A 26887-nucleotide genomic window follows, 5' to 3' on the forward strand; every position below is an offset into this window, starting at 1 on the left:
CCTGTGCCTGCGCCCGTGGGGCCCGCGGAGCCCACCTGCCGGCCGCGAGAAGTCTGCCAGCCTTCGCCCGGCGCGGCGCCGGGTGTTGCCGAGTGAGGACGGGGTGACGCCTGCGCCCCCTCTCCCGCGCGGGGTGGGCCGCGTCCCCACCGAAAAGTTCTCGACTTTGGTTTGTAGAAATCCGCTTTGGTGGTCCCGACGGCAGGAATGTGGCTCCTTGCCTCGGAAGAGGGTCTCCAGAGGCTACTGGGGCCGCGTCTGCCCCCTCCGACTGGCGGCTGCCCTGGGTTTGTTTGATCATGCTCCCCTCTCAGGCCGGAGCCCCCCCCCCGAGGTCGGCTTGCGTTGCTGCCCTCCTGCTAGGAGGGTCCTGGGGTGGGGTGGGCTGCGCCGCCCTCAGGCTGGGGCAGTGTCTCTCCCTAGGACCGGCTGGGACTGATCGACCCATCCTCGCCACTGAAGCAGCGCCAGCTCCTCCTCTCCACCCGCACAGAGAACAGTGTCATCGGCAGTCACCATCGGGGCAGAGGCGACCACTGCCACTGCTGCCACCCCTTCTCCCCTCCCCCGCAGCGGCTCCTGGGAGCCCCGGGAAGCCCGACAAGCAAGCCTGGGAGATGCAGGCCAGAGGTGCCACCGTGTTGGTACCGCTGGGAGAAGCCCTGTCCTTCCTGGCCAGCTTGGTGCCCCACCAACTCGAAGCAGCCTCCTTCCCTGGCGGTTCTTGGGGGCTGGGGAACCTGTGGTGCCCACGCTGGCCTCTGACAGGTGCCCTCTGTGTCGTAGGAAGCTGCTGGAGACCTCCCTGTCTGGTCAATTCGTCTCCCCAGCACACTTGGTCGCTAGGACATAGGCTTGGTGGGTATGGCCTTTCGCATAGACATGAGTCAGAGGCGCAGGCCTCTTGCCCACACCACTGGGGACAGGAAGGGGCTCTTTCAGTCTCTCGTCTTGTAGGAGACGGGGTGCCAGGAGTGAGGATGTGAGGTGCGCCCGCTCTGCTTGGGTCCTCACTGAGTGCCTCTCTGCCTTCTCTGGACTCTGGTTTTCTTCTGGAAAACTTCAGACACCCTGGTTTTCTTCAGGTCTACTCTGAGCACCAGCAGGCTCAGCATTACCTGGAGAAGGTGTCACAATGCAGGTTACAGGTCTCTGCATCAGACCAACCGAACCAGAATTTCTGGGTGTGGAGCCTGAATAATTCCAGGATTCAGTAGGTCTGGGGCAGAGCCTAGGAATCTGTATTTATAAAATTCTCTGGTGCTATTGTGTCATTATTGTTCATTTTTATGTATAGTGGTTATTATTATTATTATTTTTTTTTTTTTGAGACAGAGTTTTGTTTCTGTCGCCCAGGCTCGACTGCAATCTCAGCTCACTGCAATCTCTGCTTCCCGGGTTCAAGTGATTCTCCTGCCTCAGCTTCCTGAGTAGCTGGGATTACAGGCGCCCATCACCATGCCCAGCTCATTTTTGTATTTTTAGTACAGACAGGGTTTCACCGTGTTGTCCAGGCTGGTCCTGAGGTTATGATTTTTTTCAAAGAAAACCTTTATCTAAAGTATTTAGGGATAAAATGTCATCTGCGTTTTGCCTTAAAATAATCCCAGTGGGGAGATACGGTACTGGTATAGAAGAAACAAGTATGTCACCAGCTGTTGAAACAGAGTGATGGGTAAATGGGGTACACCATAACTATTCCCTCTACTTTTCAGTATTTAAAAAATTTTGGCTGGGTGCGGCAGCTCACGCCTATAATCCCAGCACTTTGGGAGGCTGAGGCAGGCAGATCACCTGAGGTCAAGAGTTTGAGACCAGCCTGGTCAACATGGCAAAACCTTGTCTCTACTAAAAATAAGAAAATTAGCCGGGCATGGTGGCCGGCGCCTGTAATCCCAGCTACTCAGAAGTCTGAGGCAGGAGAATCGCTTGAACCCGGGAGGCAGAGGTTGCAGTGAGCCGAGATCATGCCATTGCACTCCAGTGTGGGCAACCAAGAGTGAAACTCTGTCTAAAAAAAACAAAAAAAAATGTTTCAGAATTAAAGACTTGGGGAAAAATAAACCTTTCCTGGCAATTCTGATGTAGCAGCCCATGGAACTGTATTCAAGATTCATTGGAAGAACCCCCTTGAAGCCAGCTTTCCTCTCTTGCAGCATGATTTTAAAGGAAGCATGTTGATCAAGAACCCTTCATACCATCTTAAGGGTTCTAGTTTGCAAGTACAGGAAGAGCCCTTCCTATGGCGAAGGAAAGATCCCCTTAGTTGCAATTAACAGGTATCTTCCTGGAATTTAACCTTTAACTGATTGCTCAAAGTCTCAAATGCTCTCTCTTCTCTTCCATAAGTGACAAGGTATGGGGCTGAAATGCTTGTTGCTTACATGATCAGTAGCCTGGAGAAGTAACAGAATGTACACACGTTATAATACTGATTCTTGTGATTTCAAGGTGATGAAAGCCTCTCTCTTTCTGGCCTCAAATTTCTCCTTCTGGACTCAAATCCCTTCAGTTTTCTATGGGAGGATACTTTAGGAGACCAAACCATAAAGAAAAACAAGTATGTGATTGTCAAAAAAACAAAAAATTGACCGCTCGTCTTTCTGCTACCCCAATCAGAAAGAGGAGCTGTGATGTGGTAGAGGGGCACATGGAGGGCTTCTGAGGGCTGGCAATGTTCTTTTTTTATTTTTAACCTGAGTGGTAGTAACATAGGGTTTCATTTTACAATAGGTTATTAAACTCTACAACTGGTTTTGTGCACTTTTAAGGGTGTGTGTGTGTATTACGCCCTGTTTTAAAAACTAAAAATGCTTCAGAACTTGAGAAAGGACTGGAAATGAGAGCAAAATCTGATTCCTTGAAATTCAAAGTTAGGAACCGAGTTAGCCTTAGAAAGACTCCCAGAAGTGAAAATGGGCAGAGGTTGTGAGGGTTTCTGAGCACTGTCCTAAAGCAAGTTCCACATAACTCTAGTTCTGGAGGATGTCATATGAATAAGTTGGGAAATTCAGTCCACACACACAAAATGAGAGACTTAGGGTCTCTCGTTCCAAGCACCATGGACTTGATGGTCCTCGTCTAAAGTTAATTTGCTTTCTTTACGGTGGGGTGACTCAGACCCCTTAATTTGCTGCTGTGATCTGAATGTCTACAAGGGGGAACAGGCTCTGCAATGCTCCTCAAAGTCGTAAGTCCCTGGTGTATCAGCCCCAGTGAATGCGCTGCCTCGGATTCGCTCAGCCTTGTCTCTCTCCAGGCCCTTGGCTTCTTGCTCATGGAGATCCTGGATGCTACTGGGCCACGGTCATGAATTCATCCCCTACTGCCGGTGGCTGACTTGGCCTTTCCTGGCATGAGTCTGGGCACCAGCCTGGCCCCCATTGTGTTCACTGAGGTGGAGACAGCAGGTGCCCCACCCTTGTCCAACCCAACTGGACCGTGGAGGCCCTGGCACCTCCCACCATTTCCAGACTCAATTGAAGTATCACCCAATGTGGCAGGTGACCTTGCTCCCCCTGCAGCTGTGCCACCTGAAGTCAAGGCGGAATGAACAGTATGGGAGGCAGGAGACAGGAAGGAGCCAGCAGACACATTTCTTTTTTTTTCTTCTCTCAGATGAAGGACTTTGAATCATGTTCTGTTCTTTATGGCCTGCTGGAAACATTTCACATGACTAAGCAGCCAGCCCAGTCTTTGGTGAAGCTGTGGCCAGCTCAGCCACGCAACACCTTGCCTGGCTTCCCTCCTTGCCTGCCTCGCTTCCATTTTCCTTCCCTCTGTTGGCCTTGGGAGTGTACCTCGTAGGGTCTTAGAAAACAATACCCTGAAATGAAGGCCTCCCTCGGAAGCAAACATTTCTCTTTGACCTTCTCCTGCCCTCCTGTCTCTGGTCCTTTATTCTCCCCCAAGGCTAGCCATAAAAACTACAATCCCTCTTCTCCAAAAGCCTGCCGTAAAACCTAAAAATATTACTCTAATTTTCCCCTTTCTTTCTGTGTAAAACTGGCCATAGGAAATTATTTGACCTTTGTCTGATTGTAGGTCAGAAGACCCCCATCCAGAGAGAGTCCTGCGCCATATGAGGAAGGAAGGAATGCTGCGCAGAGAGGCCGAAAAGAATCTCGACAGACAGGCCTCGCGGGGTTCCCCACTCAGTCTGTCAGCATCAGATCAAGCTCTTTTGTCCAGGCGTATTTCTACACGGCCGTCCATACTCTGTTAAACTGAAGGCTAAAAATGGACAGTTTCTCCTGTATCTTTGGGTCTTCATTCTGAAGGCTCTTGTATCTCATAAAACCATGGTCAAATAAATTTGTGTATTTGTGTGCCTTTTCTCCTATTAATCTGCCTCCTTTTTTTTTTTTTTTTTTTTTTTGAGATAGAGTTTCACTCTTGTTGCCCAGGCTGGAGTGCAGTGGTGCAATCTTGGCTCACTGCAACCTCCGCCTCCTGGGTTCAAGCAATTCTCATGCCTCAGCCTCCCAAGTAGCTAGGATTGCAGGCATGCTCCACCATGCTCAACTAATTTTGTATTTTTAGTAGAGACAGGGCTTCACCATGTTGGTCAGGCTGGTCTGGAACTCCTGACCTCAGATGATCTGCCCTCCTCGTCCTCCCAAAGTGCTGTGATGACAGGCATGAGCCACTGCACCTGCCCAGCCTTAATCTGCTTCTTCTTGATGATTTTCAGTGAACCTGTAGTGAGCACGGGGAAGGCCCTATAACCTGCAACTAAAGCATTTGAATTTTGCCTCAGGCTCTGTTTTCTGGAGAACCAGAGCAACAACACGTTGAACTTGTTCTTGAAGGGCCAGCTCAGGGCTGGCTTTCTGTGGAGTCCACATTGGGAAATGGTGGTGTCAAGAACTCCTTCACTGGGACCTAAGCCTAGCCCTGCCATTGCCTCCTACCAGGGGTCCTGTTCATTCACACTCAACCCTCATCTCCAGGAAAAAAAGGCTGAATGAAACCCCAGCTCCTTTGAAGAACAGGAAGAGAGCATTGTGCATTTATTAAAACAACATATAACACAAACTCAGTTACCACCCCATATGTCTGGGATAGGCACTGAAATACAGCACGTCGACCCTGTAAGTGCTACCCCATCCTCCCGCTCAGGAAAGGAAGTGGGCAGCTGTATCAACCTGGCTTCCTTCCCCTCTTTCTGACAATCACAGGTCACCCAATGACCGGGCATTATTATACAAAAGTTCCTTTACAAAAAGCACCAAATTGGCATACATATACAAGTATATACAAAAATCACATTTTAAAAATGTACAAAATATTCCATTTTGCACCAATGTAGAAAAGTGTCCTGTGTGATTGTTTCAAGCACACTTCCAATTCTGGTTCAGTGTCTGCTGGACGCAGCGGTGAGGGTCCTACCCTAGTCCCTGCACTCTGAGCAGAGAGAAGACGTTACCTCCCCATTGCCCCTCCAGGGGCCCTGACCCCTCCCACCCTAGGCCTGTCACCAAGGCCGCTGGGCCCCTCCCCACCCTCTGCAGTCTCTCTGTGTCTGAGGGCCTCTCATCATCCAGCTCCTTACTGGTGTCCTGAAATGAAGAAAAAGATACAGAGGCAAGTGGTGAGACAGGGACTCAGGAGGATCCAAGGCTTACCAAGCTACTGTTTATTCAAACAGGAGTTTGAATAAAACATCAAACTCCAATTCCTCCTGGTCTCTTCCTTTTAAAACCAAAATAGAATTTAGCTGCCCAAACATTATGGATTGTACATCAGTACAAAACTCCAAAAGACTACCCCATAGTTTTCAACTGGATTGGAATTTAGTTTCAGTACCTGTGGTTTGAAAAATAACATTTGCAAGCATGTGCTAATTAGCAGACGTCCTTCCTATGCACCAGACACCGTGCTGAATGATTATCTTATTCACTCCCCACTACAACCTTTTGACGTCAGTACTGTTATGCCCCCATACACAGATGAGGAGCTCAAGACTCAGAGAAATTGTGAGCTGCTGTGATTCAGAACACAGGCTCCTAATCAAACTCTGCCAGGCTGGCAAACTCAGATGCCTACAAGGACCCAGCAGGTAACATGAATGAGTGAAGCAAGCGGGATTGATGGTGGTGGGGCTGGGGGCAAACTGGCAAGGGCATGTCCCATTTTTCATTTTTCTTTTCTTTTCTGTTTTTTTTTTTTTGAGACGGAGTTTCACTCTTTTGCCCAGGCTGGAGTGAAGTGGCGTGATCTCGGCTCACTGCAAGCTCCACCCCCCTGGGGTTCTAGCAATTCTCCTGCCTCAGCCCCCCAAGTAGCTGGGATTACAGGTGCCCGTCACCACGCCTGGCTAATTTTTGTATTTTTAGTAGAGATGGGGTTTCACCACGTTGGCCAGGATGGTGTCGAACTCCTGACCTCAGGTGATCCACCTGAGCCTCAGCCTCCCAAACTGCTAGGATTACAGGCGTGAGCCACCGTGCCAGCATGTCCCCTTTAAAGGGGAAAGCCACTGCCCAGAGCCAGCACTCTGGGACTACAAGGAAGTTCAAGTCCAGCATTGTTTGCTTTTTCTAAACTTTCACAAGGTGAAAATGCGGATTCTTAGTTGAAATCTCCTTTTTCTTAACCCTTAAAAAAAAAAACAAACCTAATTTTAAAAATGTTAGCAATTAATTTTTTCTTTTTAACAGACAGTGTAGTGTCCTTCTCTGTTGCCCAGGCAGGAGTGCAGTGGTGCAATCACAGCTCACTGCAGCCTCTACCTCCTGGGCTCAAGCAATCCTCCAGCCTCAGCCTTCCGAGTAGCTAGGACTACAGATATGTACCACCACGCCTGCCTAATTTTTAAATTATTTTTGTAAAGACGAGGACTTGCTTCGTTGACCAGGCTGGTCCCAAACTCCAGGTCTCAAGCAATCCTCCCGCCTCAGCCTCCCAAAGTGCTGGGACTATAGGCATGTACCACCACACCCAGCCAGCAAGTAATTATTTATTTATTTATTTATTTATTTATTTGAGATGGAGTCTCACTCTTGTCACCCAGGCTGGAGTGCAGTGGCATGATCTCGGCTCACTGCAACCTCCACCTCCCAGGTTCAAGCGATTCTCCTGCCTCAGCCTCCTAAGTAGCTGGGACTACAGGCGCCTGCCACCAAATCCAGCTAATTTTTTGTACGTTTAGTAGAGACAGGGTTTCACCATGTTGGCCAGGCTGGCCTTGGCCTCCCAAAGTGCTGGGATTACAGGCTCCAGCCACCATGCCTGTCCAGCAAGTAGTTTTTTTTTGTTGTTTGTTTGTTTTAATTTAAACACAATGCTGACCAAACAAAACACCTCAATGGGCCCAGCCTCGCTCGTGAGCCCCTGTCTTTTCCTTCTGCTGTGCCGCAGTGCTTTCCATTTAAGAAGATCATTTAGATGTGAAATGGGAGCATTTTATTATGAATAGTTTGGGGTTTTTTTTCTTCTCTAAGGGTAAAGAGAACAGGACTTTACCCTCAATAGGATTAAAGCATGTGCTGGGGACAAGTCTCAGCGTCATTGCCAATGTCTAACACGGTGCTTTGCATATAGTAGGTACCTCAGGTTGTTGTGGAATGAATGAAGGAAGGAAGGAATGGAGGTAGATGAATTTCTTACCTTCTTCCTTCCCTTCTGGGGAGTCTTCCTCTTCCTGATCTTCTTCTTCAATGAATTCTTCCTCTTCCTCATCTGTGACAAAAAAAATTTGTGTTAGGATGGGGCTGGTTCCTTGAGGAGCTACTTGAAGAGGAACCAGGCAGGACAGAGCACGGTCTAAACCCCTTCCCGTGCCCAGTCAGGTCAAACGGCCACACAGAGACGGCAGTGGTCTGGGAGGGGATGGGCTTGCCAGACCCACAGTGCACAGAGGCTCTGCTCCTGCAATCCCCCGCACTCCGTCCCAGGGAGCTGGGCTCAAGACGCTTCATTGCTCCAGCAACAGCAGCTTCTATCACTTGCTCTGCCTGTGACCAGGGAGGGGACTCTGAGGAAGCACACTCTGTGCTTCTGCACATCTCTCAGGTAGGCAGATAAACATCGCCTGGGGAGGAAAAACCTCCTCCATCCCCAGGGATCAGAGTCCTTGTCTTGAAAGAAGCTACTTAGCCTATGAGATCTGCTTGTTCAGCAGCCCCTGTCCCGTTTTGCTCATTCCTTAGCCTGTGGAGGGGAGGGGTGGACATGATGGGGAAGCACTTCTGGAGCCACCTCTGCTCCCTGAAGCTGAGCACCAGAGGGACAGTGACTGAGCTGCAACTCATGTCCCCACTTTTTCATCCTGAGATGTCACCGTCAAGCTTTAACAGGGAACATCTCCCTCCCCCGATCTTCTCCCAAGCCATCTCCTTAATCTTTTGGGGCCCTGAAGGGGCCACCACAGAGTCAGGACATTTGTCAAGAGTATCTTCAGGCCAGGTTTGGTTGCTCATACCTGTAATCCCAGCACTTTGGGAGGCTGAGGCGGTCAGATCACCTGAGGTCAGGAGTTCAAGACCAGCCTGGCCAACATGGTAAAACCCTGTCTCTACTAAAAATACAAAAAATTAGCCGGGTGTGGTGGCATGCACCTGTAATCCCAGCTACTTGGGAGGCTGAGGCAGGAGAATCTCTTGAACCCGGGAGGCAAAGGTTGCAGTGAGCTGAGATCACACCATTGCACTCCAGCCTGGGTGACAAGAGCAAAACTCCGTTTCAAAAAAAAAAAAAAAAAGTATCTCCAAAATGACAACCAAAATTCCAGCCAAGTAACTGGGATCAGAGTATAACCCGGGGAGTTCTGTTGTTTAATCATTATCACAATGACTACTCTTAATAGCAGTTGCTGAGTACCTACTATGTGCAAGTAGTGTGCTAAGTGTTGAATCTGCATCGTCTTATAAAATCCTCACAAGAGTTTTGCAAGCCAAATGGCCCTCAGTAGAATTTGCATGGGCTACTTGCTAGCTGTGTGGCCTTGAACAAGTGGCTTACCCTCTCTGAGCTTTAAGTTCCCTCAACTACAAAATAGAGATGGTAACAGAACCTACCCCATGAAGTTGTGTTGAATGATAAAGCTTATGTTAAGAGCTTAGTGCCTAGGACAAACAGAATGTTCAGTAACTGGTGACTGTTGGCACTCTCTTCATTTTACTTGTGGAGAAACTGAGGCTCGGGGAGATTATGAAGGCCAGTGCAGGACTTCACAATATTATGTTCACACCGTATCACCCACTCTTGAATATCTATTTCTTTTTTTTTTTTTTTTTAGACGGAGTTTTGCTCCTGTTGCCCAGGCTGGAGTGCAATGGCGTGATCGCAGCTCACCACAACCTCTGCCTCCCGGATTCAAGCAATTCTCCTGCTTCAGCCTCCCGAGTTAGCTGGGATTACAGGCATGTGCCACCACGCCCAGTTAATTTTGTATTTTTAGTAGAGACGGGTTTTCTCCGTGTTGGTCAGGCTGGTCTGGAACTCCTGACCTCAGGTGATCCGCCCGCCTTGGGCCCCTAAAGTGCTGAGATTACAGGCGTGAGCCATTGTGCCCGGCCGACCCACTCTTGAATATCTTAGCTTAGGGAAGCCGACAGTGGAGCAGCTCACTATAGCAGTGGATGTCCCCAAGGCCATTGGTATCTCTGCTTTGGGATGTATTTTGTCCTTACCTATGAAAGGGGTATATCTGGGGCTCTGAAAACAGACTTAGCACCAGATACTGAAGGTTTTCAGGAGAGAGACACAGGAGGTGCCAAGAAGCTCTTCTCTTTCTCACGCCAGCCCACTTACAGTTCTTCCTTGTTCCTTCATCATCCCCCTGTCCCCCAACCTCAGCTGGTCATTGGAGCACCACCTCTCAGACCAACACAACAGTCAGCAATGTGGGATCTGCCCTCTCTTTCTCTGTTGCCTTTTAGCTGTGTTTCCCTTTTAGCTGTGTGACCTTTAGTAAATTAACATATTTGTTTCCATTCAGTTTCTTCATTTCCTTTGTTATTTTCACCCTTATTATTGTTATGGTTGCATTGTTACAATTATTCTAGGCACTCTATGGAAGAGTAATTATAAACAGAAATGAGGACATGATGAATTTTTTTTTTTTTTTTGAGACGGAGTGTGACTGGCTCTTTTGCCCAGGCTGGAGTGCAGTGGCACAATCTCGGCTCAGTGCAACCTCTACCTCCTGGATTCAAGTGATTCTCCTGCCTCAGCCTTCTGAGTAGCTGGAATTACAGGCACATGCCACCACGTCTGGCTAATTTTTGTATTTTTAGTAGAGATGAGGTTTCACCATGTTGGTCAGGCTGGTCTCGAACTCCTGACCTCAAGTGATCTGCCCACCTTGGCCTCCCAAAGCGCTGGGATTACAGGCATGAGCCACCACAGCCAGCCAGAAGTTGGCTATATGAATTTGATTGATATTTGGGGATCTTTATTAGTGTATCTGCCTCCCCATGGGGCTCAGTGGGAGGGATGCTGGTTTCCAGGGGTCAGGCAGGCAAATAGACAAGTGGCATCACCACCTCCTTTACCTGTCCCAAAGTCGATGGCTCTCAGGGCATCTGCTATGTGCTCTAAATTCAAAGTAAAGTAGTCCATGTTCTCAAAGCCCTGCTCTGTCTTCCCCAGCTGGCAGCCCTTGGAAGCTTCCACAATGCTGCAGGGGAGACAGAGAGAGAGGCAGGATGATATCTCTGGGGCTGAGTGCAGGGAGGAGAGGGCACATGCCTTGCCCACGCCCAGGCCTTCTACTCAGAGGCTCCCCTGGAGGGATGGAGTATTTCCTCTCCAACCTGAAGCACAAGGAGTGGTCCAAAAAGTCAGGGATGCAAAGAGTCAGGGAAGCCAGCCTGGAGTGAGGCCCTCCCAGCAGTCTTAATGCCCAGGACGAGGCTTCCTGGACAGAGGCCCTGGTGGGAACTAGGGGCTTGGATCATAGCTTCTGGGGAGACACTGACCTTTTGATGAGTTGCTTGGCAGTCTGCAGGGGGAGAGAGAACAAAGGATTAAGACCGCAGAAGAGGTAACCCCAGGAAATCAGCAAAACCAGTGAACTAGGTGTTGTAGGTGGATATTTGGTGCTATTCCCTAGCCCAGTTGTGACCTGCTCCCCACTCCAAACTGAGCAGAATTTGGAACTTTTCCCTCTGTCTGTGGTCTGTTCAGGTCTTGGTCATCACCCTAGGACCCACTGTCTTGACAGGAAGCTTGGATTCTAGGGGTATCAATCCCAAAACTCCTAAACCCTGAACTCCCCAATCCTAACCACCTTTTCATACCTAATGTCTAGCACAAAGCCTGGCCCACAGTAGAAGCCTAGAACATTTTTATTGAACTGAACTATGAAGTCTTATAACTGAGCCTTTTCTGTCCTCCCCAACAAGCTCTCTGAGGGCAGGGCTGTGTCTGGTTTATCTCCTTGTCTTCCACCTCAGTGCCTGGCCTGCAGTAGGGGCTCAATTAATAGTCCATAAATGGGACACTGTATTTTGCAGCTCACAAAGTCATTTCATAAACATCCTCTTATTTGATCATCATAAAATCAGCAAGAGGAAGGTGGGGGGTGTTACATGCCCATTTGACAGATGAGGAAACTGAGGCTCACAGAGGTTTAAATGGCTTTTCCAAGGGCCCACGGGTGATCAGTGGAGAAGCATAACTTGAACCTTAGAGCTGCAGAGTTGAACTGACCCCACGCAGACCCTTCTAGTCCTGCTCACCAAGAGGAAGGTGGCTCCCCCAGGCTCGTCCAGGGACTGGATGGCAGTCTCCACCAGCTTTGTGGACTTGTCCAGCTGCTCCTGGTACTGCTGGATGAGGGCCTCGATGAAGCTAAGCTTTTCCTCCTGCTCCTGCGTGATCCGCTGCAGCAACTCGCTTTTCTTCTCATCCAGGATGGCATACAATGTGTCAAACTTCTGGCTCAGCTCTTCCTTCACCTGGTGACTGTTCTCCTGAGGACGGAAGTCTCGCGGTCACATTCTGTAGGGTCCTTATTCCCTGCCCACTACACTCCCTTCCTGGGACAGTGGCAGGGAATCTAAAGCTAGAAGAGCTCTCACTACATACATCCCCACACTACAAAACATGAAACAAAGGCTTAACAAGAAGAAAACGCTCATCTGGCCTCACAGCTACTTAGTATGCCAGTGATATTTGGAGGCTGACGCCTTGAAAAACAGCTAGCCCCTTCTTCCAAAATAGAGGCTCTAGGGTCACATGACACAACATGTTCTTCCTTTTTCCTGGACCCTGAGGACAGGGTCCCCCAACCTCAGCTGGTCATGGGAGCATCACCTCTCAGACCAATGCAACAGTCACCCAATGTGGGATCTGCCCTGTCTTTCTCTGTTGCCTTTTTTTTTTGAGATGGAGTCTCGCTCTGTCGCCCAGGCTGGAGTGCAGTGGTGTGATCTTGGCTCACTGCAACCTCCACCTCCCAGGTTCAAGCGATTCTCCTGCCTCAGCCTCCCGAGTAGCTGGGATTACAGACACGCTACCATGCCTGGCTATTTTTTTGTATTTTTAGTAGAGATGGGGTTTCACCATGTTGGCCAAGATGGTCTCGATCTCCTGACCTCATGGTCCGCCCACCTTGGCCTCCCAAAGTGTTGGGATTACAGGCGTGAGCCACGGCGCCCGGCTCTCTTTTGCCTTTCAGCTGTGTTTCCCTTTTAGCTGTGTGACATTCAGCAAATTAACGTATTTGCTTCCATTCAGTTTCCTGGGCCTCCCATATGTCCCAGGTCACGCTCTTCCCTCCCTTTCAGGACCAAGACTGGATTCGGGAAGCTCTGCATCATTTGGTCCTAGGAGAGGTGGAAAAACAGCTCCTTTCCTAGCACCCTCCTCAACCGAAGCTCCCTTCTATGTTCTGTTCTGTCAAATAGGTGTGACAATAGCATCTCATTAGACCGGGAGCCTCTCAGGGGTGATCACAATGTTCCCCTCCTTCTTACCCTTCACCCAACTCTTCATCCACTAGCAATTATGATGACCCCTTCCCCTCATCTCATCTCCAGATCCCTACCCCAAGTGAACATGGAAAATCACGGAAGCTTTTTTCAGGGATAGAAAAGTTCCCTTCTGCCCTCAACAGTCTCACTACTCAAAGTGTGATCTGTGGACCCAGCAGCTTGGGCAAATCCTGGGAACTGGCTAGAAATGCAGCTCTTATGCCTCATTCCAAACCAACTGAATCAGAACCTGAATTTCAACATGATCCCAGCGTAATTTTCATGCACTTTAAAGTTTGGGAAGGGTTGGTCTATAGCGCACGGAAGAACTGTGCTCTGAAAACGATTTGTGCTGAATAAATACTGAGAATTATTGATGGGACACTCCCTGAGCTCAGGGACCATGTCTCTCTGGTTCATTCCTCCATCCCCCACAACTTGGGTGGGGCCGGACACACAGCTGTGCTTAAGAAGCATTTGTTGGGAGAGTGGATGAATGGATTAGTCCCTCCCCTGCCATCCCTGCTTGGCCACCCCAGGCCCCAGGCCCCAGGCCCCAACCTTTAGCCACAACCTACGGGTGAGCCTTCCCCAGAGACCAGGCTGCCCTGGAAAGCTCCAAATCCCCAAGCAGGACTATTCTGTCCCCTCACCTTGGTCACTCGACAGGAGTCCTCCAGCTGAGTGATGATGGTCTGCACGCGGTCATTCCCCGCCACCAGCATGGAGATACAGTTATTCAGTTCAGTCTAGATGCGGGTGTGGGGGTCAGGAGAGGAGAGACACAAATAGCCTCAGGGCCTACCCACTGGGGCATGGCAGCAACATGGCTCCCTCCCTCCCCTCTCTGCTAGAAAGAGCCTCCAGTAGGGATCTGGCCCCTCTTTCGGGTATAGCTCAGCTCCAGAGTAGAGGATATTAGAAAGATACTGCATCCCGTATTTTACAGATGAGGCCAAGAGCAGGCAAGTGAGCTGCCCAAAACACACAGCAAGGAACTGGCAGAGGAGGGGCTTGTTTCTAAGAAAGAAGGGACAAAAAAAGAAACAGAGGTGGAGACGTCTAGAAGAGAGAGACTTAGAGAAGAGTGGGGAGTGGGGAAGAGAGAATATGGAAAGGGGGTGTCTACGGCTTACTGCACGGACAGGGTGGTGAGCCCCCACAGGCCCAGGGGCCCAGGGAGAAGGCTCTAAGCTGCCTCCTGCTGCAGGGGAATGTGAAGACTAGGAGAAGAGGTGAGAGGCACAGGAAGAGGTATCTGGGGGATGGAGAAGCCGTGGCCTGAGAGGACCCTAGTGGCCTGGCTGGGGCGTCTGGCCGCTCCCCTGTGGCCACACCCAGGTGCTCCCGAGTGGATCTAAGTATAACCATGAGCTCAGCTGCCTCCCCCAGGAAGGCCAGGGCTGCCGTCCCTGTGGCCTGGGAAGTCCCTCCTGAGGGACTATTCCTGAAAGGCCAGATCAGCAGATCTACAGGGATCAAATCTGCCTCCTGAATCATCAGGCCATGCCCAGCAGGCCCAGGCTGGGGGTAAAAGTGGCTGGAGCCAGTACCTTTTGTCCCTGGAAGACACTCTGCAATGGGGCCACCTCGCAGGCCTTGTGGACCCCAAACACCTTGCACATGGAGCAGGTGGGCACCTCACACGTGAGACAGTAGATGTTGATTTTCTCATCTTCATGCTCCTTGCACATGGGGTGACTGCCCTTCTGCAGCGGCCGACTGCAGTGGAGAACAGTCACAAGTCATGGGGGTCCTGTGTGCCTGCATCCCCCTCCCCAGCTCCAATGCACCAGTCGCAGCTACTGGGGAGGCTGAGGCAGGAGGATTGCTCAGCCCAGGAATTCAAGGCTGCAGTGTGTCTGTGAATCTCCAGATTTATGCCCTGGGCTCTCAGTGTTTGGCTGCCCTAAAATCTTTTCATCTTCTGGGGACCAAGGACTTGGGAAGCAAATGACACCAAATCTGTCCCCACATCCTAAGAGGGAGTTAGCCTGAGGCTCTGCCAGTGCCAAGGACACAGAAAGGGCCATAGAATTGCAGGGTCAGACCTGGAGATGTTTTGGAGAAGAGGAAACTGGGCTCCAGAAAAGTGAATTGACTCATCCAAGGTCATACAGCAAGTAAGGGCAGAGGAGGCTAGAGTTCAGTTGCTCTAACTATAGTCACCTTAGCTTTGGTTGCTGCAGGCTGGGCTCTGAGCTAAGAAATGTATACTGATGGCCTCATTTAATTCTATATTTAATCTACCAGACTGTAACCTCCATCAGGTTAGGGAAACTTGCCTGTTTTCTTCACCCGTGAGCCTACACTGTACAGTGCCTGGCATAGAGGAGGTGGAAATTAAACAAAGGTAGAAAGAATAAATCAATAAGGCTGGGTGCAGTGGCTCACGTCTGTAATCCCAGCACTTTGGGAGGCCGAGGTGGGAGGGTCACCTGAGGTCAGGAGTTCGAGACCAGCCTGACCAATATGATGAAACCCCGTCTCTACTAAAAACACAAAAAATTAACCTGGCATGGCGGCATGCACCTGTAATCCCAGCTACTTGGGAGGCTGAGGCAGAGGAATCACTTGAACCCAGGAGGCAGAGATTGTGGTGAGCCGAGATCGCACCATTGCACTCCAGCCTGGGCAACAAGAGCAAAACTTCATCTCAAAAAAAAAAAAAAGAAAGAAAGAAAGAATAAATCAATAACTAGCATAGGAGTCAATAATATTCACCATCTTGAATTTATTAAGATTCTCCATAAGAAAACAATTTTTTTAAAAAAGAATATTCACCACAGAGTCAGTCATACCTTCTCTCTTTTCTTAGCTTCACCACTTGCTAGCTGTATGGCCTTGGATAAACCTCTGACCCTCTCTGAGCCATGAGGTTGCCCCTGAGGCTCAGAGAAGGAGCAGCATGTATGCCCCATGTTATGGTGACTGGTGATGGGTAGCCCAGGGCTGTCCAACAGCCCAGCACAAGCCTGACTTCTAGTCCAGAGATTCTTCCAAAGGCCCAAGTCTCTTCCTCTGCTTTCTCCCCTAACACATATGCTTAGAACTACCTTTCTTCCTTGAGACCTCCGACCTGTTATTTGTGCTTCTCTTGGGACATCAGTCATTTCCTAACCTAGATTCACTGGGGTTTGGGGGGGATTTTTTTGTTGTTGTTTTGTTTTGTTTTGATTTTTTGCCCAGGCTGGAGTGCAGTGGTGTGATCTTAGCTCACTGCAACCTCCGCCTCCTGGGTTCAAGCAATTCTCACGCCTCAGCCTCCTGAGTAGCTGAGATTACAGATGTGCACCACCATGCCCAGCTAATTTTTGTATTTTTTAGTAGAGATGAGGTTTCACCATGTTGAGCAGGCTGGTCTCAAACTCCTGGCCTCATGTGATCCATCTACCTCAGCCTCCCAAAGTGCTAGGATTACAGGCGTGATCCACTGCACCCAGGCTTTTTTTTTTTTTTTTTTTTTTTTTTGAGACAGGGTCTCACCATATTGTCCAGGCTGGAGTGCAGCAGTGATTCACAGACACACTGCAGCCTCGAACTCCTGGGCTGAGCAATCCTCCTGCCTCAGCCTCCCCAGTAGCTGCAACTGGTGCACCATGCCTGGTGTAGATTCGATTTTTTTAGTCTTCTGTCTCCAGCTAGACTATACACTCATTGAAAGCCAACACTACCTTCGATTCCCAGCCCCGAACAGAACAGGTATCTTGCAAATGTCAAATGGTGACTGTTCCCATCAGTGTCAATGCCTCACCTCCAAACAGCCTTACGTGACTGATCACACTCTGGGCTCTATTGTCCTCTCAAGTTCTTAAATAAGCCCCTTTCCGGGCTTGGCTTTTTGCATCTTTTACCCCAGGGTCCCTATGCTGGCAGGGGTCTGCCATTGCCACCTGCCTCTATCCCCTGATAAAGGGATGGCAGGGAGTGCAGAGGTGAGGCAAGAGCCTGAGGGTCTGGTTCCTGCACCCACAGCCCTCCCAGATGTCCAGTCTCCCAAGCTCAGACTTTGGCATCGGGGTTCATATCCAGATTGTTCTTTTACATTCATTGTTGTGATTTTGGACAAGTGATTTCACCTCTCTTGCCAGGGATTCCTCCCAGAACTACTGCAATCATGGTAGAAATTGTCTATAATGAATGTGGAGTGCCCAGCACAGAGCAGACCCTCAATAGAGGGCAGCTGTCATTGTCATTCAACTGTGCGGAAAGGCCTCAAAGGTTCACATGGAACATGCTCTTCAGAGGTCAGCACTGGGTAGGCTAACACTGGTGTGGAATTGATTTTATTATTCCTTATGATCAACAATAGGTTTGCATTTTGTAGTGTTGTGCTCTAGTAACGTGAGAGGCAATCTAGCGCAGCAATTAAGAATATTCGCCGGGCGCGGTGGCTCACGCTTGTAATCCCAGCACTTTGGGAGGCCGAGGCGGGCGGATCACGAGGTCAGGAGATCGAGACCATGGTGAAACCCCGTCTCTACCAAAAATACAAAAAATTAGCCGGGCGTGGTGGCGGGCGCCTGTAGTCCCAGCTACTCGGAGAGGCTGAGGCAGGAGAATGGCGTGAACCCGGGAGGCGGAGGTTGCAGTGAGCTGAGATCGCGCCACTGCACTCCAGCCTGGGCGACAGAGCAAGACTCCGTCTCAAAAAAAAAGAATATTCACCGGCCGGCCAGGCACGGTGGCCCACACCTGTAATGCCAGAACTTTGGGAGGCCAAGGCGGGTGGATTACCTGAGGTCAAAGTTCAAGACCAGCCCGGCCAATGTGGTGAAACCCTGTCTCTACAAAAAATACAAAAATTAGCTGGGTGTGGTGGTGCACGTCTGTAATCCCAGCACTTTGGGAGGCCGAGGTGGGCAGATCACCTGAGGTCAGGAGTTTGAGACCAGCCTGGCCAACATGGTGAAACCCTGTCTCTACTAAAAATACAATAATTAGCTGGGCACATTGGCACGTGTCTGTAGCCCCTGCTACTTGGGAAGCTGAGGCAGGGGAATCACTTGAACACAGGAGGCGGAGGTTGCAGTGAGCCAAGATCGTACCACTGCCCTCTAGCCTGGGCAACAGAGCAAGACTGCCTCAAAAAAATAAATAAATAAAAATAAAAAATATTCTCACACCCTCTCTCTCTCAGCTCTACCACTTGCTAGCTGTGTGGCCTTGGACAAATCTCTGATCCTCTCTGAGCTTCCATTTCCTCATGGTAAAATGGAGACAGGAATGCCTTCCCAGGTTACTACGAGAAGTAGATAGGAAAAACGCCTGAAAGTGCTTAGTACAGTGCCTGCACACAGTAGGTACCCAATAAATAGTTGATACATTAACCATTTTCCATCAATATCTTATTTGACAGCCACAATAACAGATCTTACTGTTTCTGTTTGCAGACAGAGGAAATGACGCTCTAAAGGCTTACCCAAGATGGTACAGTACATTAGTCACAGAGGCTGACTAGCAAGCACAGTTCCCCGGGCCAGGGTTTTTTCACCTGAGATCTGGTCTGTCACCTTCCCTTGGGCTGGGCACTGCCTGCAGGCAGATGCTTGGTGAAGGTTTTGGACCTTAAAGGCTGTGAGGTCAGCACTCCAGGAGTCTTACCAGGATGTCCTGATTTGTAAAGATCTTTCCTGTAGCTGTGTCTCTCCCAAATTTTTGTGTTGTGTTGTGTGTGTGTGTGTGTGTTTAGATGGAGTCTCACTCTGTCACCCAGGCTGGAGTGCAGTGGCACGATCTCTGCTCACTGCAACCTCCGCCTCCCTGGTTCAAGCAATTCTCCTGCCTCAGCCTCCTAAGTAGCTGGGATGACAGGCATGTGCCACCACGCCTGGCTAATTTTTGTATTTTTAGTAGAGATGGGTTTTTGCCATGCTGGCCAGGCTGGTCTCCAACTCCTGACCTCGAATGATCCACCCATCTTGGCCTCCCAAAGTGCTGGGAGTACAGGCGTGAGCCACCGCACCCGGCCTCCCAGTTTTTTTGTCTGTTTGAGGCATAGTCTCACTGTCACCCAGGCTGGAGTGCAGTAGCACAATCATGGCTCTGCAGCCTTGACCTCCCTGGCTCAACAATTCTCCTGAAGAGCTGGGACTACAGGCATGCCCCACCATGCCCAGCTAGTTATTAAACTTTGTAGAAACAGGGTCTCACTATGTTGCCCTGACTGGTCTTGAACTCCTGGCCTCAAACAATCATCCCAACTTGGCCTCCCAGAGTGTTGGGATTATGGGCATGAGCCACCACGCCTGGCCCTCTCTCCTCAGTTTGAGGCCAACCCTTCACAACCTCCACCACTCACATATTCTGCCTATTGAATGAGCTGCTATTTTATTAGCAGGAAGACTCAGAGCTAGATTGACTGGGTCAACTCCCAGCTCTTTCACTTCCCAGCTGGGAAACCTTAGCTAATTGACTTCTCCTCTTGGGCTTCAGTTTCCTCATCTGTGAAATGAGGATAATAAAGTCATGCCTGATTTATGGAGTTATTGGGAGGTACTTAGATGAAGCATTCCCAGCGCCTGATGCTGTTCCTCGTGGCACACGGGAGAGTAGCTGTTGCTGTCCTTATAGACAACCTGGCTGTTTCTCACTGGGCGTTTTCTCTGCTGACCAGGGCCACTTAGCTGGCCCCAGGGCCTTTCTTTCCCTCTCACATCTCATCTTTCCCCCAGTCTCTGTCTTGGTATCACCTGGAAGGGCAGCCTAATGTCTAGGCCCCTTCCCATCCGCTGAGCAATCCTGAGAGCTGGGTTGGGGTGTATGGGTCTCCAATCCTACCTCTAAATGGCTCGTGTAGCTAGTCCAGCTAGAGGCCTGGATCCTGAGCAGATGAAGGAGGGGGAAGGAGCTTGGGGGAGCTGAGCACAACATGGTTGGGAAGGAGGATGGGCCCCCAGCACGCACGAGAACCGACCTGGAGCACTCCTGTTTGTAGATGTCGATGATGTTCTCCACCAGCAGGTTCCGCTGCAGGCCGTACACTCCGTGACGATCCATGATTACCTCGTGGCGGCAGGTGGGGCAGCGGAAACGGCCTCCAGACATGGACGCTGAGCTGCCCCGGCTGGTCCAGTAGGGATTTGCAGCCTGCAGGTGGCAAAGGTCAAGATGAGGCCTGGGCTCCCTCCTCAGCCCTTCTCCTTTCTAATCTCCTCTTATCCTTTCCTCTGCCTATCCCAACCACCCTGGTCAAACCTAATGACCTGGAGCTCCGCAGACTGCGATGAGAACCAGTCCTCACACACAGAGCACCTGAGAAGCAGCTAAGCAGTCGTCAGGATGGGGAGGCAGGAGACCTGGGTTCAAGTCATGTTTATTCTCTGAGTGATTTTGGGCAAGCAACCTTATCTGTCTAGGCCTCAGTTTGCCCACTTATGAAATACGTATTACAATGAGAGCAAGCTCCTAAGGCTGCTACTTTAAAGATAATATCGTGAAAGAACATTTTGTAAAGTGTCCCTGGGGAACCTCGCATCCTGCCTCCCAGCCAGGACACCTACCTACCCCCTTCCTTTCTCGGGGAGTTGGAGCCCCTTCTGCCCCCATATTGTAGGGAACAGCCTCGAAAGAGAAGATGCCTCTACTGCCCCCTGCCTCCTTGCCACCCTCCTCCCAAAGCTCTGGGCCTCTTGCCACCAGGACCTGGCTCCAGCCCCAGGGGTCTGGTTTCTCTCTCCTGTCCCTGCCTCCCCTGCTTATCACTTGAGGCATTTGATTCTTGATTGGAGAGTCAACAGCAGTGCTCAGGGCAGGGGTGGGGGAGCTGTGGGCAGGGTGGGGAGGGGAAACATGTGTCATGGAGAAGAACCGCAGCAGCCAGAGCCGCCTCCCAGCCCCCTCTCAGCCCTGTCCAGAGGTCTCTGCAGGGGTTCACTTCCGAGGGGAAAGAGCCTGTCCAGGCTGGAAGGCTAAGGGAGAAGAAGGGTTTCATCACAGGGAAGCCAAGTAGCAACCTGGGGCCCCCGGATGAAGCTGCACCCGGCACTTACCTGGAAGATGTCGTTGGCACACTTCCGGCACAGGTTGTGCTGGCACGGCAAGATGACCACTGGCTTGGTAAACATCTCCAGGCAGATGGGGCAGATCAGCTGCTTCTCCAAGTTCTCCATGGGATTCCCATCCTGGATCAGGCTCGACTTGTAATCCATTCTGTGGGCAGGAATGAGAGCTGCGCCTAGCTGCCTCCTCTACTAACTTCGCTCTAAGTAGACCTGGGGGGTCTTGCCTTTGTCACAAAACACGGGGTCGGATCCTGTTGGCTTCCTTCTCCTGGTGCCCGAATTCTGTCTTGGTCTGAGGCCCCTCTGATATTTATAGCTAGATCTTGGTCACATGAGCCCCAGGAGGGGACCAGCTGAGCATTCCGATGCCAAGCGGCTGGTGGGGCTTGAGTTTCCTCCAGGCCTGAAAGACTGGCCCTCTCAAATCACATGCAGGGATGAGCAATCACTGTTCTGCTGGGACGGGGGTCATAAACAAGAACAGCCTGTTCAGAGGCAGGCTTATGGCAAGACTGGGTACCCAGAGCTTCCTCCAGAAATTGGTCTCCCCCCGGCACCAGGCTAGTGGGTCGGGAATGGGACCCAGCAAGTGAGCCACTGGGATTCAAGGGGTTAATAGCCAATGCTATGATGAAAATGTCCGATGAATGAATTTTATTCATTCATCAAACATTTTTCTGAGTACTAGTATACATCAGGCAACTAGTACACATCACAACGTGACAGATGGATGAGTGATCTCTTTCCCTGCCCCGAGAAACTCACAGCCCAGGAAGGGAGATAGAAAGGATTGTGCAGTGGCGTGATCTCTGCTCACTGCAGCCTCTGCCTCCCAGGTTGAAGCGAGTCCCCTCTTTCAGCCTCCCAACCTCAACCCCCTCCCAGCCTGGCTCAACCCCTCACTGACCTAAATCAATTCCATCCCCTCCTCTGGAGTCCTGGGCAGCTCCTAGATGGAAGGGTCGGGCAGCCGCTCTCTCTGAGCCCATCCCTCTGCCTCAGACTTCAGCACAGCATTTTGCTGGAGATGATGGAGACCCCCACCCCAGCCAGCCCATCCTCCATCCCTCGGCCACTTATTTCACTTAGTGCTGAAAAGCCTCCCTTGAAACACAGTCCAGTCCCCTCATCTTATAGATTTTGAAATGGGACTAGAGAAGAAAAGGATTATATTCAAAGTCAGTTAGAAAGTAAGTGGCAGCCGGGTGTGGTGTCGCACACCTGTAATCCCAGCACTTTGGGAGGCTGAGGCAGGTGGATCACTTGAGGTCAGGAGTTCGAGGCTAGCCTGGCCAACATGGTAAAACCCTGTCTCTACTAAAAATACAAAACTTAGCTGGGTGTGGTGGTGGGTGCCTGTAATCCCAGCTACTCAGGAGGCTGAAGCAGGAGAATCACTTGAACCTGGGAGGCGGAGGTTGCAGTGAGCTGAGATCGCGCCACTGCACTCCAGCCTGGGTGACAAGAGCGAAACTCCATCTCCAAACAAAACAAAACAAAAAAGAAAGAAAGTAAGTGGCAAAGCCAGAAATTTTATTCATTCATCAGACATTTTTCTGAGTACTAGTATACATCAGGTAACTAGTATACATCACAATGTGACAGATGGATGAGTGATCTGTTTCCCTGCCCCAAGAAACTCACAGCCCAGGAAGGGAGATAGAAAGGAAAAACCCACCGGGCACAATGGCTCACACCTGTAAACCTAGCACTTCGGGAGGTCAAGGTGGGCAGACCAGGAGGTCAGGAGATGGAGACCATCCTGGCCAACATGATGAAACCCCGTTTCTACTAAAAATACAAAAATTAGCTGGGTATGATTGCACGTGCCTATAATCCCAGCTACTCAGGAGGCTGAGGCAGGAGAATCGTTTGAACCCAGGAAGCGGAGGTTGCAGTGAGTCGAGATTGCGCCACCGCACTCCAGCCTGGTGACAGAGTGAGACTCTGTCTCCAAAAAAAAAAGAAAAAAGAAAGAAAGGGAAACCCCTCATGCAGTGCCACAAAGCCCTGCCTGGACACTTAGAAGGCTTCCCTCAGCTCGCTGCACACATTTTAATTTTTCTCCATGTATTTTAGGACATCTTCCACGTTGGCAAGTAGAAGTCATTAGAGCAGTTGCAGTGGCTGATTTTTTTTTTTTTTTTTCCGAGACAGAGTTTCACTGTGCCGCCCAGAGGCTGGAGTGCAGTGGTGCCATCTAGGCCTCCGCCTCCCAGGTTGAAGTGAGTCTCCTGCCTCAGCCTCCCGAGTAGCTGGGACTACAGGTGTGTGTCACCACACCCGACTAATTTTTGTATTTTTAATAGAGATGGGTTTTCACCATGTTAGCCAGGCTGGTCTCGAACTCCTGACCTCAGGCAATCCACCTGCCTTGACTTCCCAAAGTGCTGGGATTACAGGCGTGAGCCACCGTACCTGGCCTCCAGTAGCTGTTTTTAAGGTAGCATCTAATGAAAGGACTGTGGGGTCATCTGGTGCAAGGGCAGAGATACAGAGCAGTGGTATCAGGGCCCAAGATGAGCCTAAGAGGCCGTGGAATACTCAGGAGGAGTATGAAGGATTTCAAGAAAGAGGAATGATGGGAGCAATGAGACAAGACATAGAGCAGAGAAGCAAACCTTGGAAGAGAGGAAATGGGAGGAGAAGAAGAGGAACAAGTTACAGAAAAAGGAGGAGGCCTTAAAAAGAAAGGGCTGGAGGATTTCGAGGAGAGAGTTGTCCCCCCAAAATTTTGCTGAGCACTTAGGTTTTGCTGAGCACTTACTATGTGCTATGCATTGTGCTAAATGCTTTGTGTGCATTATTTCATTTTACCATCTCAACAGCCAATAACAAAAGACCCATAATATCCCCATTCCACAAGTGAGGAAACTCAGGCACACAGGTAAAATAACTTGTACGAGGTCCCACAGATAGCACGAGGTGGCTCTAGGACATGAACCCAAATATGCTTGACTTAGGAACCCAAGCTCATCACGTAGACGCTATTGAACTGTGTTTGGGTCAAGTCAACACTGACCGAAAAAAGGCCACCTTTCCTTCTTGTTCATGGGACCTCAGTTTAGTTCAGGCATTGGCAGCATTGTGCTCCAGGGAGATGGCCCTCTCCACTGCCACAGGACATGAGTCACACACAGTTTAAGCCTATCATACAACCCCATTCTCTTTTGCCTAATGACGCAGTTACGGCCAATGAGACGCAAGGATATGTCTGTTGGCTAAAGATAAAGGATTTCCTCCACGATACAAATGAATGTGCAAGAAGAAAGCTTTGTCCTTACCTTTGAATGGGGTTGTGAGAGGGTAGAGCAGCTGTCTTGCAACCACAAGGGGACAAGGCTGAGGATGATGTCAACACCCTGAGGATGGCATAGAGGAACCGTAGGAGGCACCTGGGTTAGAAATGCCATCATTTTGTTGCCAATTTATCCAACTCTAGAGCTGCCCGTCTCTTGACTACTTAAGACGTGAGATTACAAATGCCATTATAGTGTCATTACTCTGTTACTTGAAGCAGTAAGCACCTCATAAACATGCATGATTCCAACTCCCATATGCTGATGATTCTCAACTCTCTAATTCCAGTTCCGACTTCTCTCTCCCCTAAGCTAAAGATTTGTTGGAGATTTCTACTGGGATGTTCCAATAGTATCACAAATTCATCATACTCCAGCCAGAATACACCATCTTTCCCGATACCTAGCTCCTCCCTCCATTTTTCTTGTCTCGCCTCTTAGTGAACAGCACTGCTATCCACCCATTTGCACCAACCAGGAAGCTGAGAGTCATCTTAGGGCTCCCTCTTCTTTTCATCACATGCCTACTTAATCTCTGTGTCAGGCATGGCCCATCTTTGCATCTCACTTGCCATATTACCATCATCTGCTTGTGAGTCCAACTCTCCCTCTGGACTTTGAAGACATTGAGGGCAAAGATGGTCTCTATTCATCTCTGTACCCCCAATGCCTGGCACATAGTAGCACTCAACAAATGTTTCTTGGCTGGGCACGGTAGCTCACACCTATAATCCCAGCACTTTGGGAGGCCGAGGTGGAAGGATCACTTGAGCCCATGAGTTAGTGTGAGCCCAGCATGGGCAACATAGTGAGATCCTATCTCTACAAAAAATAAAAAATTAGCTAGGCTTAGTGTTGCCCATCTGTAGTCCCAACTACTCAGTAGACTGAGGTGGGAGGATTGCTTGAGCCTGGGAGGTTGAGGCTGCAGCAAGCTGTGATCACACCACTGCACTCCAGCCTGGGTGACAGAGTGAGACCCTGTCTCAAAAAAAAAAAAAAGTTTCTGAAATGACTGGACAAGTGAATGAGTGGGTTAAATATAAAGGAGCAGCTGCATCACTGTCAGACTTGGTTCAGATACTTGAGCAAGTTTTTTTTTTTCTTTTCTTTTTGAGACAGAGTCTCGCTCTGTCACCAGGCTGGAGTGCAGTGGCACGATCTTGGCTCACTGCAACCTCTGCCTCCTGGGTTCAAGTCATTCTCCTGCCTCAGCTTCCCAAGTAGCTGGGATTACAGGCACCCATGACCACGCCCAGCTAATTTTTGTATTTTTAGTAGAGACGGGGGTTTCACCATGTTGTCCAGGATGGTCTCGATCTCCTAACCTCGTGATCTGCCCGTCTTGGCCTCCCAAAGTGCTGGGATTACAGGCGTGAGCCACTGCGCCCAGCATTTTTTTTTTTTTTTTTGGCTGAGATGGTGCAGCCAATGGAAAAAAAGTACTGGAGATGGGGTTTTGGGGATGATGGAGTAAATTCTAAAGCCTTGGGAAGGAGAGGGATGCTCCAACCTTTGAGTTGGAAGGATAGAAGGAGAGGAATGGATGGAGGTGTTGGGAGGTGGAGAGAAAGGTGTTCATATTTGATGACCTTGATAAAGAGAGCATTGAAGTCAACTTCTGAGGCTAAGGAATCAGTGGTGAAAAAGGTTGGGACTGGCCAGTGTGGAACACAAGAGGAAGTGCCCTGGAGAGAAATGGAAGGATTGTCTAGGGGCAGAAGAGCCTCACTGATGTTTCCCAGTACTGATGTGTCATTTGCGAGGAGCCATTCACACGGCCCCGTTGACTTTCTCTAGCCACACTTGGCAATCTAGGTGCAGACGCCAAACAAATGGACAGTGGGATCGACTCCAGCCGGGGTGCTGGCAAGGCCAGTGCTGCTGAAAGTCAAGGGGTGAGGAACGGAAATTCCCACGTGGGCTGTGCTGGGCATCAAAACATGTCATTTAATCCTCACCACAGTCCTGCAGGGGAGGTTTTATGATCTTCGGGTTTTTTCGCCGGAGGAAATGAGGCTCAGAGAGTTAATTGGCTTGGCTGGAGTCACACAGCCACAAGTGGCAGAGCCGAGCTGGGGTTCATATCTACGGCAGCCTGATTCTTCAACCTGTGCTCCCCTCACTGGAGGATTTACTGAGCGCTTATTATGTTCAGGCGTTGTGCTAAGTCCTTTCCATCCATCCTCCCATTCAGTCCTCCAAATAACTTGGTACAGCAGGGATCATAATTTTCCCTGTTTTGCAGGTGAGCTTCAGAGGCCCAGTGAGGATAAGTCACACAGCCAAAGTCCCCCAGCAGTGGGTAGCAGAGCCAGCATCAGAATCAGGATGTGATAAACCAGCATCATTACAGTTATAAGAACATACCGTAAGACTATAGTACTGGCAGATGAAGAGACAATTATGGAACACCAGTGGTGTGTCCGGACCCAGAGCTCTTAACCACTACATTTACTGCCTCCCTCTCTGCAAGTCACTTCATTTATTTTTATTCCTTATGAACGAAAGTTTCAAACACACAAAACTAGGGAGAACAGTATAATGAGCTTATGTAATCAAACCCAGCTTAACTCATTCATCATTGCCCCAATATTCCCACACACTTCTTTTATCTTTTCTTTCTTTCTTTTTTTTTGAGACGGTGTTTTGCTCTTGTTGC

The 26887-nt window shown here is 49.9% G+C and overlaps 1 protein-coding gene across 1 annotated transcript; it reads right to left on the reverse strand.

The window, feature by feature from the left end:
* Positions 1 to 4979: 4979 nt before the first annotated feature.
* On the reverse strand, positions 4980 to 21210 carry TRIM63 (tripartite motif containing 63). Its single transcript, XM_032758424.2, has 9 exons — positions 20915 to 21210; positions 19840 to 20012; positions 14477 to 14645; positions 13577 to 13672; positions 11688 to 11921; positions 10926 to 10948; positions 10500 to 10624; positions 7612 to 7683; positions 4980 to 5561 (listed from the first exon to the last, which is right to left on the reverse strand). Exons 1-9 carry the CDS (start codon positions 21071 to 21073, stop codon positions 5551 to 5553), a joined length of 1062 nt encoding a protein of 353 aa, XP_032614315.1. The 5' UTR covers positions 21074 to 21210; the 3' UTR covers positions 4980 to 5550.
* Between the last annotated feature and the right edge of the window lie 5677 nt (positions 21211 to 26887).

This window comes from Hylobates moloch, unplaced genomic scaffold, assembly GCF_009828535.3.
Source record: "Hylobates moloch isolate HMO894 unplaced genomic scaffold, HMol_V3 SCAFFOLD_9, whole genome shotgun sequence".
NCBI classification, from domain to species: Eukaryota; Metazoa; Chordata; class Mammalia; order Primates; family Hylobatidae; genus Hylobates; species Hylobates moloch.